The sequence below is a fragment of the Lethenteron reissneri genome, unplaced genomic scaffold (genome assembly GCF_015708825.2).
Source record: "Lethenteron reissneri isolate LAM-NWPU_2019-01 unplaced genomic scaffold, ASM1570882v1 scaffold_1640, whole genome shotgun sequence".
Classification (NCBI taxonomy): domain Eukaryota; kingdom Metazoa; phylum Chordata; class Hyperoartia; order Petromyzontiformes; family Petromyzontidae; genus Lethenteron; species Lethenteron reissneri.
Genome location: NW_026891378.1, coordinates 6,946 through 23,057, shown reverse-complemented (window position 1 = coordinate 23,057; position 16,112 = coordinate 6,946). Strand labels below are relative to the sequence as shown.

Genomic DNA, 16,112 nt, shown 5'->3' with positions numbered 1-16,112 from the left:
CACACATACCACACACACACGCACGCTACGTACACTACACACACACCACACACACACGCACGCTACGTACACTACACACACTGCACACACAACTACACGTGCTACTCTCCCAACGTGCAGGTACGCTGACGTTGAGGGAAAACAAGTGAGCCGATGAGAGCGACGTCGACGTTGCCGGTGGTGGCGGCTGTGGCCGCAGCCCGACCTGGATCCCGTGCGCGGTCGCTCACCCGACTCGGTCACTCACCCACCTCGGTCGCTCACCCCGCGGTGCCCCGACTCGGTCGCTCACCCACCTCGGTCGCTCACCCGCGGTGCCCCGACTCGGTCGCTCACCCGACTCGGTCGCTCACCCGACTCGGTCGCTCACCCGACTCGGTCGCTCACCCGCGGTGCCCCGACTCGGTCGCTCACCCGACTCGGTCACCTCACCCACCTCGGTCGCTCACCCGCGGTGCCCCGACTCGGTCGCTCACCCACCTCGGTCGCTCACCCGCGGTGCCCCGACTCGGTCGCTCACCCGACTCGGCGCTCACCCGACTCTGGTCGCTCACCCGACTCGGTCGCTCACCCGCGTGTGCCCCGACTCGGTCGCTCACCCGACTCGGTCGCTCACCCGACTCGGTCGCTCACCCACCTCGGTCGCTCACCCGCGGTGCCCGACTCGGTCGCTCACCCGACTCGGTCCGCTCACCCGACCTCGGTCGCTCACCCGACTCGGTCGCTCACACCGACTCGTCGCTCACCCGACTCGGTGGCTCACCCGACTCGGTGGCTCACCCGCGGTGCCGCTGCCGCGACAGACGCACTCTGCCGCCGCCGCCACCCTCGGCGATCGTCGCCAGGGAGGACGTCCACCCTCCTCCTGCGGCCGCGTACTTCACATCTGTCACGTGACCCACGCGTGTGGAAGCGTCACGCATCGTGGCGCAGCGATTAGCGCTACGCCGCGCTACGAACCCGGCGACCCGAGTTCGATTCCCGCTCACGGCCACCGCCGGTGACGATTATTTGAACCGGTCCTGGGCCTCCGCTAGGTCGACTCAGCCTCAAACGAGTAACTGGTGCAGTGTGTGAACGTCGCCACTGGGGAGACAAAGGCGGCCGGGCATGGTGGATCCAAGTCTCGGGCGAAGCCGGGTAGTACAGTTAGTAGCTTGACAAAGTCAACGATTCTCCACTTGTTCAACATCGTTGTCAACGCGTGGCCTGGAGTCTTCTCCACGTGGTCTCCAGGTGCTCACAGGCACATTTCTCGTGGTGTTGATGGTGTTGGTGTTGTTGCAAATTCTCAGAAGTGTTATGTTTTTGCTGCCCGACCTGCAAGACGGCGGCGGAGGGCGGTGGCAGGGGACGCGTGGATGTCTCGTGTTGCTGGTTCAGCGGTAATGTTACGCGTGCAACGCATTTACTAATGCAGATGCGTGCTTATTGCGTGCCATGACGGGACGCGTTGTACATGATTGCACGTAAAGAATATTCAGAATGTTGGAAATAATGTCTTCTACTTATATAATAATTGTTTATGTATATAAAGTGCACTACTTCGCTGCATCGTGTCGCATATCCTGCATTGCACAGTTAATATTGGTAACTGCACACAAATGCACATTTTGCATTAACCATGCAAGGGGTGGTAACTTTTGCAAATAATGCATAATTATGTTAAAAAATGTTCACGTTTACAAATTATGCAATAAAGTACAAAATGACAGTTTGCTAATTTTTGATTGATATTGATTGACTTTCACATTCTTGCACAGACACTCATTGTATATGGTCTCATCAATATCAGAAATGAATTTACACCGCTTGCATTGTCCAATGCATTACACGCTCATCAGATGGTGCACAACTCCGCCTTACAATAAATCACGACTGAGGATCATTCCGTTTGCGACGCTTCGCTATGAACCTGGCGGCCCGAGTTCGAATCCAGGCCACAGCTAACATCATTGTGCTGACAGTATTCAACTCTGCAAAGCCAATTATCAGTACAAAACGGACTTTCATGACCACATGCATTATCAAGGTATCACAGGTCATTAAAATGCTCTATCAAAGCAAAAGTGTCCTGTGCAAAACTGAGGTCCATCGCAACATTGACCCGCTGATGTTCATGAACAGTGCAGCTACGTGAAGTAATTGTAATGCGAGCGTATGCTGGTTTCCCCGCCCCAGCCCCTAAGTCAACCAGGCGACACGACGAAATAAAGAGACGGAGACACAGTTTTGTTGACTGTTTTCTGGGGCAATGCCACCGATATATGTTCGCTAACGGAATAAACACAAAAGAAATGTCAATCCCCCTCGGCCTGGGGCTCCATGCAAGATCTCACCTCGTGGAGTTGCAATGATCATGAGAACGGTGTGGAATCAGCCCAGAACTACACGGGAGGATCTTGTCAATGATCTCAAGGCAGCTGGGACCATAGTCACCAAGAAAAAGTTGGTGACACACTACGCCGTGAAGGACTGAAATCCTGCAGCGCCCACAAGGTCCCCCTGCTCAAGAAAGCACATTTACATGCCCGTCTGAAGTTTGCCAATGAACATCCGAATGATTCAGAGGACAACTGGGTGAAAATGCTGTGGTCAGATGAGACCAAAATTGAGCTCTTTGGCATCAACTCAACTCGCCGTCTTTGGAGGAGGAAAAATGCTGCCTATGACCCCAAGAACACCATCCCCACCGTCAAACATGGAGGTGGAAACATGCTTAGGGGGTGTTTTTCTAATGGGACAGGACAACTTCACCGCATCAAAGGGACGATGGACACTGTGTGTACACACAGTGTGTGTACGCACTGTGTGTGTACACTGTGTGTGTACACTGTGTGTGTGCATTGTGTACGTACAGTGTGTGTTACATGTACGCACACAGACAAGTTTTCATTCTAAATTATTGACAGGCATATGCACAAAATTGAATTACTGCAGTGAAATATACTGCATCAGATAACATCTTATTCTTTGGTTCTTTCAGTAAAGTCACGTAGAACGAAATTTAATAGAAAACGACGTTTCGATTGGAACACAAGCAACCATCGTCAGGTACAAGTGAATGAAAACACAAACATAGTGAACTTATAAATATAATGCAACACAACACAGAGTCACCCAACACAACAGTCAACACCCTACCTGGTTGATTACCTTCTTCCAAAATTGAACAATTTAGTTTAGATAACATCTTATTAACAAGGAGCTATTTCAAGAATGCACCCTCTACTGAACAGTGGATGTGAAACACACAATTGTGCAATTCAAAACGAGTAGGCCTTTGCATGTTGGCGTCTGGGTCAAAAATTTAGCAAATTCTAAACATTACCTACAAACGACACAGCTGAGATGACAGATCAATCATCGCCCCCTACTGACAGGCTCTTGACAATATTCAGGCCGGTGCAGGGCCACCACCTTGTGCCACACAGGGGCAGCTGCTACTTGGGGTGCTCTTAGAATGTTTGAGACGAGGTACGATACAAAACTCCGAGTTGCTGAGCGGATTAAGTCAGCACCATGTAAAAGCAATTATAACATCGTGAATGCTTGGAAGCTTATTGGCTCTCAGAGATATACCCAACACACAGGTCCACAAAGACTGGCCACCCTTACCCTGCAGATTGAACCTAGGAACTGAGTGTTCAACTTCACGTTATTGTCATTAAAGGCCTGTGACAAAGGTGCATCTATTGGAGCGACATCGTCTCTGGCTTACACATTTACCGGGTCCCCATTTCACTTTGTATTGTCTCGGAGGAAGTCCACCGACACCTCCACTTCCACAAACTGCTGGGAGTTGCCTCGCTCTGCCTCAGTCAGAATTCTCCTCCTGCTTCACGTTGCCTCCATCCATGTGAAGGTCACATTCTGGACTTGAATCTTCATCTTCACACTTTACCTTCACTTCTTTACTCTTCACCATCACTTCTTCACATTCCACCTTCACCTCTTCATATTTCACCTTGGTACCTTTAAAAGTGTCCAAGCTGGGATTTTCTTCCGGTTCTTGTTTGATGAGGGATGGGCTCATTGCAGCACTTTGACTTTCACAAGCTGATTTCACACTCCAGTCCTTGTGGATCTTCTGATGCTTGTGTCTTCTCTGGTGTACTTGAAGATTGGAAGAATCTGAAAACGCCTTCCTGCACAGAATGCACTTGAAGGGTTTCTCTCCCGTGTGTGTTCTCTGGTGTCTTTTAAGATCTGATGACCGTGAAAGTGCCTTCCCACACACAGTGCACTTGAAGGGTTTCTCTCCCGTGTGTGTTCTCTGGTGTTTTATAAGAGAAGATGACTGTGAAAATGCCTTCCCACACACAGTGCACTTGAAGGGTTTCTCTCCCGTGTGTGTTCTTTGGTGTGTTACAAGAGTAGATGAATGTGCAAATGCCTTCCCACACACACTGCACTTGAAGGGTTTCTCTCCCGTGTGTGTTCTCTGGTGTCTTACGAGATGATGTAAAAAAGAAAACGCCTTCCCGCACAGAGTACACTTGAAAGGTTTCTCTCCTGTGTGTGTTCTCTGGTGTCTTTTAAGAACAGATGACCGTGAAAGTGCCTTCCCACACACAATGCACTTGAAGGGTTTCTCTCCCGTGTGTATTCTCTGGTGTTTTTTAAGAGAAGATGACTGTGCAAATGCCTTCCCGCACAGAGTACACTTGAAAGGTTTCTCTCCTATGTGTGTTCTCTGGTGTCTTTTAAGATTATTTGACTGTGAAAATGCCACCCCACACACACTACACTTGAAGGGTTTCTCTCCCGTGTGTGCTCTCTGGTGTCTTTTAAGATAATATGACCGTGAAAATGCCTTCCCACACACACTGCACTTGAAGGGTTTCTCTCCTGCGTGAGCTCTCTGGTGCTGTGTCAAATTTCCAGTCCGCTCCGTGCTGTATCCACGCCGGTCGCATTGTTGCCTTGCCGTACTGAGCTGTGCTGAGCGCCTTTGCTCCATCAGACCAAGCGACAGCTGCAGACAGAAAAAAATTATATCCACACCACCTACACGTCAGACACAGAGTAATGCATATACACAGTCACACGTGACTTACACGTCTATACTTATTCATATATTCATGATGTAGTGAAAAAGTTTTCCAAATTCATCACACAGGCTGTTATTGCACACAATGAGAGTGCAAATGGTCATAAAAATGCCTGGAAGCCCTCGTATCTCTGTGGTGAGATGTTAACTACCTCACCTGGTATACAGAAAGTCGTGGGTTCGATCCCGACCCTGACGCCTGCTGCTGCTGTATATTTGGAGTTTGCGTGTCTCTCTCTCTCCGTGGTGAGATGTTGACTACCTCGCCTGGTATACAGGAAGTCGTGGGTTCGATCCCGACCCTGACGCCTGCTGCTGCTGCTGTATATTTGGAGTTTGCGTGTCTCTCTCTCTCCGTGGTCGCGTGGATTTTCCTCCGAATCTCCCGGGTTTCCCCTCCACATTTAGAGTCAACATCAGCACGCGTGCAGCGTCTTTGACCGATACACATTTCCACACGTATTCTTGGTTATTTCGGTAAAGTTACGTAGATAGACAATAACAACAGATAATAACATCAAATAAAGGCCATTTGTGTTGTCGAAACGTCGTGGGTTTTTTTTATTTATTTACAATTTTGTTTACTTTTATTCATTTTATTATGTTATTTTACAAAATTTTCTATCTCCGTGACTTCACCGAAAGAACCAAGAATATGAATTGCTGCAATTACTAAAGTTTTAAGTCAAAACACCGAGACAAGCGTTGACAAAACCCACCTTTGTGTTGTGGGCAGGTAGCTTCTGTAAACAAGAGCGGTATAGCAGCTCAGGCGGGCTTGGGCTGGTAAAAAAACGAAAAAAAAACTGCGTCAATATCTACAATAAACCAAAGTGACAAAGTAGCGAGCCGCGTGAAGACAAATTAAACTTAAGGGAGGGAATTAAAGCAAACGCGACCAGGCGAGGGCAGGAGGCAAGGCCCCGCGTGTCTAGGCCCCGCGTGTCTAGGCCCCGCGTTGTAAAGTTCCAACTTGGACATCGATTCACAAGCTCGCTGCTGCTCTATTGACATCCCTACGAGAGAGAGAGCGAGGCTCTAGCTTGGTAAACAACAACAACCACCACAACAACAACAACCACAACAACAACCACAACAACCGCGATGAGAATTTCTCACCTCGGATTTCACTGCACGCGCGAAGCTGCAGCCTGTGACGTCACGCGGCAGCAGGTGACATGACGTCACTCCCGGGGTACCAGCAACAGCCCCTCCCACAACGAGTGGCTACTCTAACGGACGTCATTAATAAATTATGTTAATGTTTTGCGATCTAAACGTCGTGGGTTTTTTGCTTTAATAAATGACTTTACCGAAAAAAGCCTAAGAGTATGAATCATTGCAGTCACGAAAGCTTCAAATCTAGAATTTAATAAGTGACTTTTTCCGAGAAAAGCCTAACAGTATGAATCATTGCAGTCACGAAAGCTTCAAATCTACAATTTAATAAGCGACTTGACCGAAAAAAGCCTAAGAGTATGAATCATTGCAGTCACGAAAGCTTCAAATCTACAATTTAATAAGCGACTTGACCGAAAAAAGCCTAAGAGTATGAATCATTGCAGTCACGAAAGCTTCAAATCTACAATTTAATAAGCGACTTGACCGAAAAAAGCCTAAGAGTATGAATCATTGCAGTCACGAAAGCTTCACATCTGGAACTCATCATGGATGTGGCTGAACGTCACCGTGTAGGAGCCCAGCGCGTGACACCTTCACGCGCTGGGCGAGTGGCGCAGTCTCGCTTCCCATGCGAGAGGTCGCGGGTTCGATCCCCGCGTCCTCCACAGGCGAATACATTTTGTTAAATCCTTTATATTCAGTTCACTTGCTTGCTTGCTTAGGACCGTGCAAATCTTTCGCTCGTTTTTTAACCCACTTCCCGTGATCCAATCGAGCTGACATTTTGCACACAGACTCGTTGTGCGAGACAATTAATGTTCGTGAAAAAAAAATGTCAAAAATTTTACACTGTTTAGGGAAAACAAATAAAATATTTTATTACCAATTGCTTAATGGTGCAATGCAATCATCTGACCCATAGGTGGCAGCCATCTCAAGCCAGAGGACGAGAGGACTCTAGCCGCCACGCATATAAAGGATTTAGAGTGAAAAACTTTGTTTTTACGGGTTGTTCTTATTTTACATTTATTCAAATAGAAAACGTTACACATTAATGAGTCCATTGGGCAAGGCACTGACCGCTTGATTGGGATTTGCTGTTTATTAAAAGAAACATTGTTGATCGACATTTTTGCTTTCATGGCTTTATTTTGGTGATTTCGAAAAGTGTATTGGTTTAGCCATGTTTGTTGTAGTACAGAGTTAGACTGATGGCCTTAATCTAAGTTGTCTTGTGGTTGTTGTTGTTGTTGTCACATCTCTAACGTCTTAACAGGGGCTTCAAAACAGCAACATCGAGGACGACAAGAGGTCAAGCTGGTTCACCAATGTGAACGATGGACGTTACATTAAACAATTGATTTAAAAAAATATTCCTCGTGGAGGATGCAGGAATCGATCCGGCGATCTAAACATCGAAGAGTTTAGTGTTTTAGTGGCGTGCTCACGCTACCAACTACACTCAACTCTTCGTAGCATCGCGAGGGTCCTAGTGTAGTGACTAGCGTGTCAGTTGTGTGTGTTAGCGAGCTCTGTGTTGTTAGTAAGACATTTCACACCGTCTATCCTTGTACTGGACGTGCATTTGAGATGTGTTCACTTCTCTTTTCTCGAGCGCGCTACCATCTGAGCCAATAATAAAAAATAAAACATAATAAAATAATTATTATATTATGCATAATAAAATAATTATTATACATAATAAAATAATCATTATACATAATAAAATAATTATTTTATTATTTTATTATGTATTATGTATAATTATTTATTATGTATAATAAAATAATTATTTTATTATGTTTTATTTTTATTTTTATTATTTCCATTCTACGTGACTTTACCGAAAGAACCAAGAAGATGACACACACAGCTTGCACGCTACCAACGAGACTAGGACCCTCTCGATGCTACGGAGACATCAGCGTACCTGGTAGTGTGAGCACGCCACTAAGTACGTTGAGTTCTCCGATCTTTAGGTCGCCGGATCGATGCCAGCCTCCTCCACGAGGATTTTTTTAAAATCAAATTATAAATGTAACATCCATCGTTATTGTTGGTGACATGTTCACATTGGTGAACCAGCTTGACGTCTCGTCGCCCTCAATTTTGCTGTTTTAAAGCCCCTTTAAGACGTTAGAGATGTGACGAGAAATAAAAAATACCTATAAACAATATACATATCGAGCCTGGCAGGAATCGAACCTACAACCGTCTTATCCGCAGGCAGCCGCGCTATCCATTGCACCACAGACCCCACGTGACTCTCACATCCTTCGAGGGGACCTTGAGAGAGGTGGCGAGTTCGATGCCCGCATCCTCCACAGGCGAATATTATTTTTGACATTTATTCAACACAGAGCTCGCTAACACACACAACTTGCACGCTACCAACTTCACTAGGACCCTCGCGATGCTACGGAGTGATCAGCGTAGTTGGTAGCGTGAGCATGCTACTAATTATACTGAGCACTCCGTTGTTAAGGTAGCCGGATCGATGCCCGACTCCTCCATGGAGAATATATTTTTTTATATAAATGTAACGCCCCAGCGTTATTGTTGGTGACATGTTCACATTGGTGAACCAGCTTGACCTCTCGTCGCCCTCGAATTTGGTGTTTTGAAGCCCCAGTTAAGGCGAATGAGATGTGACGAGAAATAAAAAATATTCTAAAAATATACATACTAAAATAATTATTTTATTACGTTTTATTTTTATTACGTAGAATGGAAATAATAAAATAATCAAAATTAAATATAATAAAATAAATCTTTTATTATGCATACTAAAATAATTATTGTATTATGTTTTATTACGTAGATTGGAAATAATAAAAAAATCAAAATAAAACAATAAAATAATTATTTTATTATACATACTAAAATAATTATTTTATTGCTTTATTTTTATTACGTAGAATGGAAATAATACAAAAATCTAATATTATACATACTAACATAATTATTTTATTACGTTTCATTTTTATTACGTAGAATGGAAATAATAAAAAAATCAAAATAAAGCATAATAAAGTATTTTTTTTATTATACGTACTAAAAGAATTATTTTATTATGTTTTATTTTTATTACGTAGAATGGAAATAAAAAAATAATCAAAAGAAAACATAACAAAATTATTAATTTACTATTTTTATTATAATAAAAATAAAATATAATAAAAAAAAATTCTTATAATAATTATTTTATTATACGTAATAAATTAATTCTTTTATTATGTTTTATAATAAAATTATAACATAATAAAATAATTATTTTATTATGTTTTATTTTTATTACGTAGAATGGAAATAATACAAAAATCAAAATAAAACTAAATAAATCAAAATAAAACATAGTAAATAATTATTTTATTATACATAATAAAATAATTATTTTATTACGTTTTATAATAAAAATAAAACGTAATAAAATGAACACAGAGCTCGCTAACACACACAACTGGCACACTAGTAACTACACTAGGACCCTCGAGATGCTACCAAGAGTTTAGTGTCGTTGGTAGCGTGAGCACGCCACTAAACGCACTGAACTCTTCGATGTTAAGTTCGATTCCCGCATCCTCCACGAGGAATATTTTTCTTAAATAAAATTTTAAATGTAACGCGCCAGCGTTATTGTTGGTGACATGTTCACATTGGTGAACCAGCTTGACCTCTCGTCGCCCTCGATTTTGCTGTTTTGAAGCCCCAGTTAAGGCGAAAGAGATGTGACGAGAAATAAAACATATTTCAAAAATATACATACAAAAATAATTATTTTATTATGTTTTATTTTTATTACGTAGAATGGAAATAATAAAAAAATCATAATAAAACATAATAAAATAATTATTTAACATAATAAAATATTTATTTTATTATGTTTTATTACGTAGGTTGGAAATAATAAAAAAAAATCTAAATAAAACATAATAAAATAATTATTTTGTTATACATACTAACATAATTTTTTTATTGTTTTATTTTTATTACGTAGAATGGAAATAATACAAAAATCAAAATAAAACATTATAAAATAATAATTTTATTATACATACTAGCAAAATGATTTTATTATATTTCATTTTTATTACGTAGAATGGAAATAAAAAAAATCAAAATAAAGCATAATAAAGTATTTTTTTTATTATACGTACTAAAATAATTATTTTATTATGTTTTATTTTTATTACGTAGAATGGAAATAATAAAATAATCAAAAGAAAACATAACAAAATAATTAATTTACTATTTTTATTATAATAAAAATAAAATATAATAAAAACATTATTTTATTATAATAATTATTGTATTATACGTAATCAATTAATTATTTTATTATGTTTTATAATAACATTAAAACATAATAAAATAATTATTTTATTATGTTTTATTTTTATTACGTAGAATGGAAATAATACAAAAATAAAACAAAATAAATCAAAATAAAACATAATAAAATTATTATTTTAAAAAATAAGTAATTATTTTATAATTAATTAATTTTTTATACATTTTTATTATTTTATTACGTTTAATAATAAAAATAAAACGTAATACAATGAACACAGAGCTCGCTAACACACACAACTGGCACACTAGTAACTACACTAGGACCCTCGAGATGCTACCAAGAGTTTAGTGTCGTTGGTAGCGTGAGCACGCCACTAGACGCACTGAACTCTTCGATGTTAAGTTCGATTCCCGCATCCTCCACGAGGAATCTTTTTTTTAAATCAAATTTTAAATGTAACGCGCCAGCGTTATTGTTGGTGACATGTTCACATTGGTGAACCAGCTTGACGTCTCGTCGCCCTCGATTTTTGATGCGGATTTGCAGTTTAATAAACCCGCATCTTAGTTGATGTAAAAGTGCGGCGCGAGTTGCTCGCTGCGCTGAAGACTCCCGCCTCTGGGCGGCAGGCGGCGCTCGTGAGAACGCGAGAGGCGCCAGCTGAGAGCTGCACCCCGAGGAAGCGTCTTGGCGGCTTGTTGTTGTTGTCGCAGTGAAACACGTTCATCACCTTCAGCGCAACGGGGTCTCTGCTCGTGAGTGTAAAAACGGAGTTTCCTTTTTGAAAACTATTGTTTGCGTGGAGGATGCGGGGATAGAACCCGCGACCTAAAAAAATAATAATTTTATTATGTTTTATTTTTATACATAATAAAATATTTTATTATTTCCATTCTACGTAATAAAAACAAAACATAATAAAATAATTATTTGATTACGTATATATAAAAATAATTATTTTATTATGCTGTATTTTTATTAGTTTATTATTTCCCTCCTATGCGACTTTGTTTAATTTTTATTATTTTATTATTTCCCTTCTACGTGCCTTTATGGTGAATTATTATTTTATTATTTCCCTTTTATGGGACTTTGTTCTATTTGTATCATTTTATTTCTCTTTTACGCGACTTTATGTTTTATTATATTATTATTTCCCTTCCATGCGACTTTATGTTTAATTGTTACTATTTTATCATTTCCCTTGTACGCGACTTTATGTTGTATTTTTATTATTTTATTATTTCTCTTTTGCGAGACACACAGAGAGAGACACACACAGAGAGAGACACACAGAGTGAGAGAGACTCGGCACTGTACGTAATCCAAGCGTTTGGTGGGGGGAGCTGGACGACTGAGTGGCTGAGTAAGACGGTTGCTGATTGGCTGAAGCGTGGGTGTGTGAGGCGTTGCTGATTGGCTGAGGCGTGGGTGTGTGAGTAAGACGATTGCTGATTGGCTGAGTGGCTGAGTGAGCCGATTGCTGATTGGCCGAGGTGTGGGTGTGTGAGGCGTTGCTGATTGGCTGAGTGGCTGAGTAAGACGGTTGCTGATTGGCTGAGGCGTGGGTGTGTGTGAGGCGTTGCTGATTGGCTGAGTGGCTGAGTAAGACGGTTGCTGATTGGCTGAGGCGTGGGTGTATGAGAGGGAGGCTGCTGATTGGCTGAGTGGCTGAATAAGACGGTTGCTGATTGGCTGAGGCATGGGTGTGTGAGAGGGGGGCTGCTGATTGGCTGAGTAGGTGGGCGGGGCTCCATCTTTGTGTGAAGCCAGGTGACGCGTTCCGCCATTTTCTCAACATTTCGATTCAAGGTGACGCATCTTATTGTAGCTCCCAGCGAATTCTAGCGACTTCTAGTGACTTCCAGCGAATTCTAGTGACTTCTAGTGACTTCTAGAGACTTCTAGTGACTTTTAGTGACTTCTAGAGACTTCCAGCGAATTCTAGTGACTTCTAGAGACTTCCAGAAGCTCCCATCAGCTGACAGAAGCGTCCATCATCACACGGAGAGACACGCAGAAAAGGCGGGTTTTTCAACTAGGTATGTATAAATGTTGTGTGTATACATGTTGTGTGTATAAATGTTGTGTGTATAAATGTTGTGTGTATAAATGTTGTGTGTATAAATGTTGTGTGTGTAAATGTTGTGTGTATAAATGTTGTGTGTATAAATGTTGTGTGTATAAATGTTGTGTGTATAAATGTTGTATGTATAAATGGTGTATGTATAAATGGTGTATGTATAAATGTTGTATGTATAAATGTTGTATGTATAAATGGTGTATGTATAAATGGTGTATGTATAAATGTTGTATGTATAAATGTTGTATGTATAAATGTTGTATGTATAAATGTGGTATGTATAAATGTTGTGTGTATAAATGTTGTGTGTATAAATGTTGTATGTATAAATGGTGTATGTATAAATGTTGTATGTATAAATGTTGTATGTATAAATGTTGTATGTATAAATGTTGTATGTATAAATGTGGTATGTATAAATGTTGTGTGTATAAATGTTGTACGTATAAATGTTGTATGTATAAATGTTGTGTGTGTGTACTCTTTAAGTTTTTTTTCACGTAGGGTAAAAAATAAAATTAAAACTTAATAAAAGTTTTAGTAGAAATACAGCGAATGTAGCTGTGACGGGCCCAGCTGATGACGACACGTCGTGATTTATTATTTTATTTCTATTATTACTTTAATAATGTTATTCTTTTAACCTTCGTGACTTTCCCGCATCGATTAGCAAATTAGATTTCGTTCGCTTGCAAAAATTAATCGTTAAAGAGTTAATAATTCTTTAACGATTCATTTTGGGAGCTTGGTGAGGGGGTTGTTTAGGCCTCAGCCTGGGCGCTCGCCTGGATCTCAGGCCGGGCTCGTTGGGCCGGAGTCGCTAGGCGAGGCCGTGGTCCCCCGACGTGAGGCGAGGCCTGGTGACTACCCATCATGTCTCGCCCTCTCACGTTCACATTGGTGCACTTGCAACGATTTGTTTATGTTACTCGTGGGCTATAAGCTTTCATTGTGACGTTGCCGTGCTTTAAACATTGTTATTTATCCTCTTGGTTCTTTAGGTAAAGTCACGTAGAATGGAAAAAATAAAAATAAAACATAGTAAAATACTTTATGTTTAATAAATTGTTGGTTCTTTCGGTAAAGTCACGTAGAATGGAAATAATAAAATAATAATAAAACGTTAAAAAATACTTTATTATGTTAAATAATTTATTGTTTTTTTCGGTAAAGTCACGTAGAATTGAAATAATAAAATAATAAAATGTAAACTTCATAAAATAAATTATAAACCAATTAAATATTGTATTGCTTTATTTTTATACTTTATAAAATATAATATTTTATTATGTGTTATTTTTATTATTTTATTATTTCCATTCTACGTGACTTTACTGAAAGAACCAAGAAGATGAATCCCTGCAGTCACCAAAGCTTTAAATCGAAATTATTATTTACGTTTTAATAGCGGTTAGCAGACGCGAATCGTTGTAGCGTACACAGACAAAGCCGCTCCTCGCACAGACTGTAGGGGCAAGTGCTGTTAGCGAGCAGCAGCAGCAGCTATGAAGGCAAAGACAAAGACGCCCCGTGTAGCCTGTAGTAGCAGGCTGTAGGGGCAAGTGCTGCTAGCAGGAGGGGTGGGTGGCCAGCACCACGCCCGGCCGCCTTTGTCTCTCCTCAAGTGGAAATGTTCATTCAGTCTGCTGCATGTCTCTGTCTATCTACACCATCCGCCTATATCGGTGTCTCACGGCCATTGTATGTACTGTCTGTGTAGAGAACACCAAGATGAGCTCGCAGGAGACCACAGAAGACATCATGGCAGACGTGCCCGGCCAGGTGGATGCCGATCAGGTGAGCATCACGTCTCTACCCCCTCTCCTCCTCCCCCCGTGTGTCTCACAAGCCAAGCAGGCCCCAGCCTGGTAGTGCTGATTGTGGGGACTAGTGAACCACTGCCTGGCTGTGTGGTGGTGAGCGACACGTCTTTACCCCCCTCCCCTCCTCCCGTGTGTCTCGTGTAGAGTGAGGAGAGAGACGCATCTCTCCCCGTGCTTGCGTGGATTTTTCTCCGGGTCCTTGAGGTTTCCCCTAATAACATATTTGGGAACAAAGCGTTTAGTGCAGTGGTTCTTAACCTGGGGCTGTGCAAGATGCCCCTCTTCTGAGGTTAAGAGCCACTGGTATAGAGTAGGACTGAACGATTAATCAATTTGAAATCGCAATTTGAAGCAATGCGATTAGGAAATCGATTTTTTTTGCGATTTGTAAAATGCCGATTACTTATTGGAATTGTTTTCTTACTTATTATTATAACTTTATTGATTTCACTTCACAATTGTTCTATGTTTGATTGTTCTATTAAATTTTTTTTTTATAAATACATGTTGGAAGCAATTCATATATTTTTAAGTTCTCATCCTTCCATTAGAATATATGTATCAGTTCATATGTTGACGGTATCATGTGGCAATGCCACATCACACGTTGTAAATCTATTACACAGTGAATATTGAACTGAAGCTTGACTTGAACAAATTGTTTTATATCAAATCAAATCGCAATATCTGTCAGAAAAATCTCAATTAGGTATTTCCCCCAAATCGCCCAGCGCTAGTTTAGAGAGTGACAGCCTCTTGTTGTTGTTGTTGTGCCCCCCCCTCCCCTCGGCTTCGCCGTCAGCCCACGGACACGAGCGACGGCGCCCGCCGCTACCCGGGGCCCCACCTCCAGGGCCACCACCTCGGCCTCCCCACGCCGCGGCAACTGCGGCGCCGCTGCCTGGTGGTGCCGCGCTGCGTCGTCTTGCCGCAACCGCGGCGCCAGCAGCCGCAGGAGGAGCCCCGGCGCGACCCGGAGGAGCCGCGCCGGGTGGCGCCGGCGGCGGCCACGGCAGCCAACCCGGACGGCGTCGCCGCTCAGGTGAGAGAGACGCACCGCGGGGGGGGGGGGGGGGGGGGATCTCGTCCCGAAGGTTTCGTGGACGCGGCAAGAATTGACGTTCTCGGGTCTTTGGGTGAAGAAGTCGCGTCGGCGGCGGCGGGTTCGGAGAGAATCACAGAAGCGCGACGCTTCGACCGCGACGCGAGCGGCGGCCCTGGTGGGCGCCCGCGACACGGCGCCCCGTTCTAACCCTCCCGCCCCCCCCCCCCCCCTCCCTCAGCGCCGTCGTCATCACCGGCGCCGGTGCCTCACCTTGACCAGGCCGGAGATGCTGGCGGTGGTGGAGCAGTTACGGCAGCAGCAGCAGCAACAGCAGCAGCAACAGCAACAGCAGCAGCAGCGCGCCACGGAACCCGCCGACAACGCCGACCGGCTCCGGGCGCCGCCCTTAGACGGCGCCATCGCGGCCGTGGGTCCCGCCCGACAGCCGGCGGTGGTGGCGCCCGGCGGCGAGCGGGAGGGGGAGGAGACGGAGCTGCGTCGGCGAGTTCGGCAAGCCGAGCAGTTTGCCATGCTGCGCGAGGCGGAGCGTCAGGAAACGGAGAGGTGAGACTCACCACACAGAGACCCACAGACTCACCACACAGAGACCCACAGACTCACCACACAGACTCACCACACAGACTCACCACACAGAGACCCACAGACTCACCACACAGAGACCCACAGACTCA

General features: G+C 43.0%; 1 protein-coding gene across 1 annotated transcript; it reads right to left on the bottom strand.

Moving 5' to 3' along the window:
• Positions 1 to 3,020: 3,020 nt before the first annotated feature.
• On the bottom strand, positions 3,021 to 15,802 carry LOC133339100 (zinc finger protein 239-like). Its single transcript, XM_061547219.1, has 3 exons — positions 15,691 to 15,802; positions 5,773 to 5,836; positions 3,021 to 4,978 (listed from the first exon to the last, which is right to left on the bottom strand). Exon 3 carries the CDS (start codon positions 4,961 to 4,963, stop codon positions 3,818 to 3,820), a length of 1,146 nt encoding a protein of 381 aa, XP_061403203.1. The 5' UTR covers positions 4,964 to 4,978; positions 5,773 to 5,836; positions 15,691 to 15,802; the 3' UTR covers positions 3,021 to 3,817.
• Positions 15,803 to 16,112: the final 310 nt, after the last annotated feature.

What these genes read in the sequence shown, in the direction of transcription:
- LOC133339100 (XM_061547219.1), bottom strand. Translation starts at nt 4,963, where the DNA reads ATGGAGCAAAGGCGCTCAGCACAGCTCAGTACGGCAAGGCAACAATGC.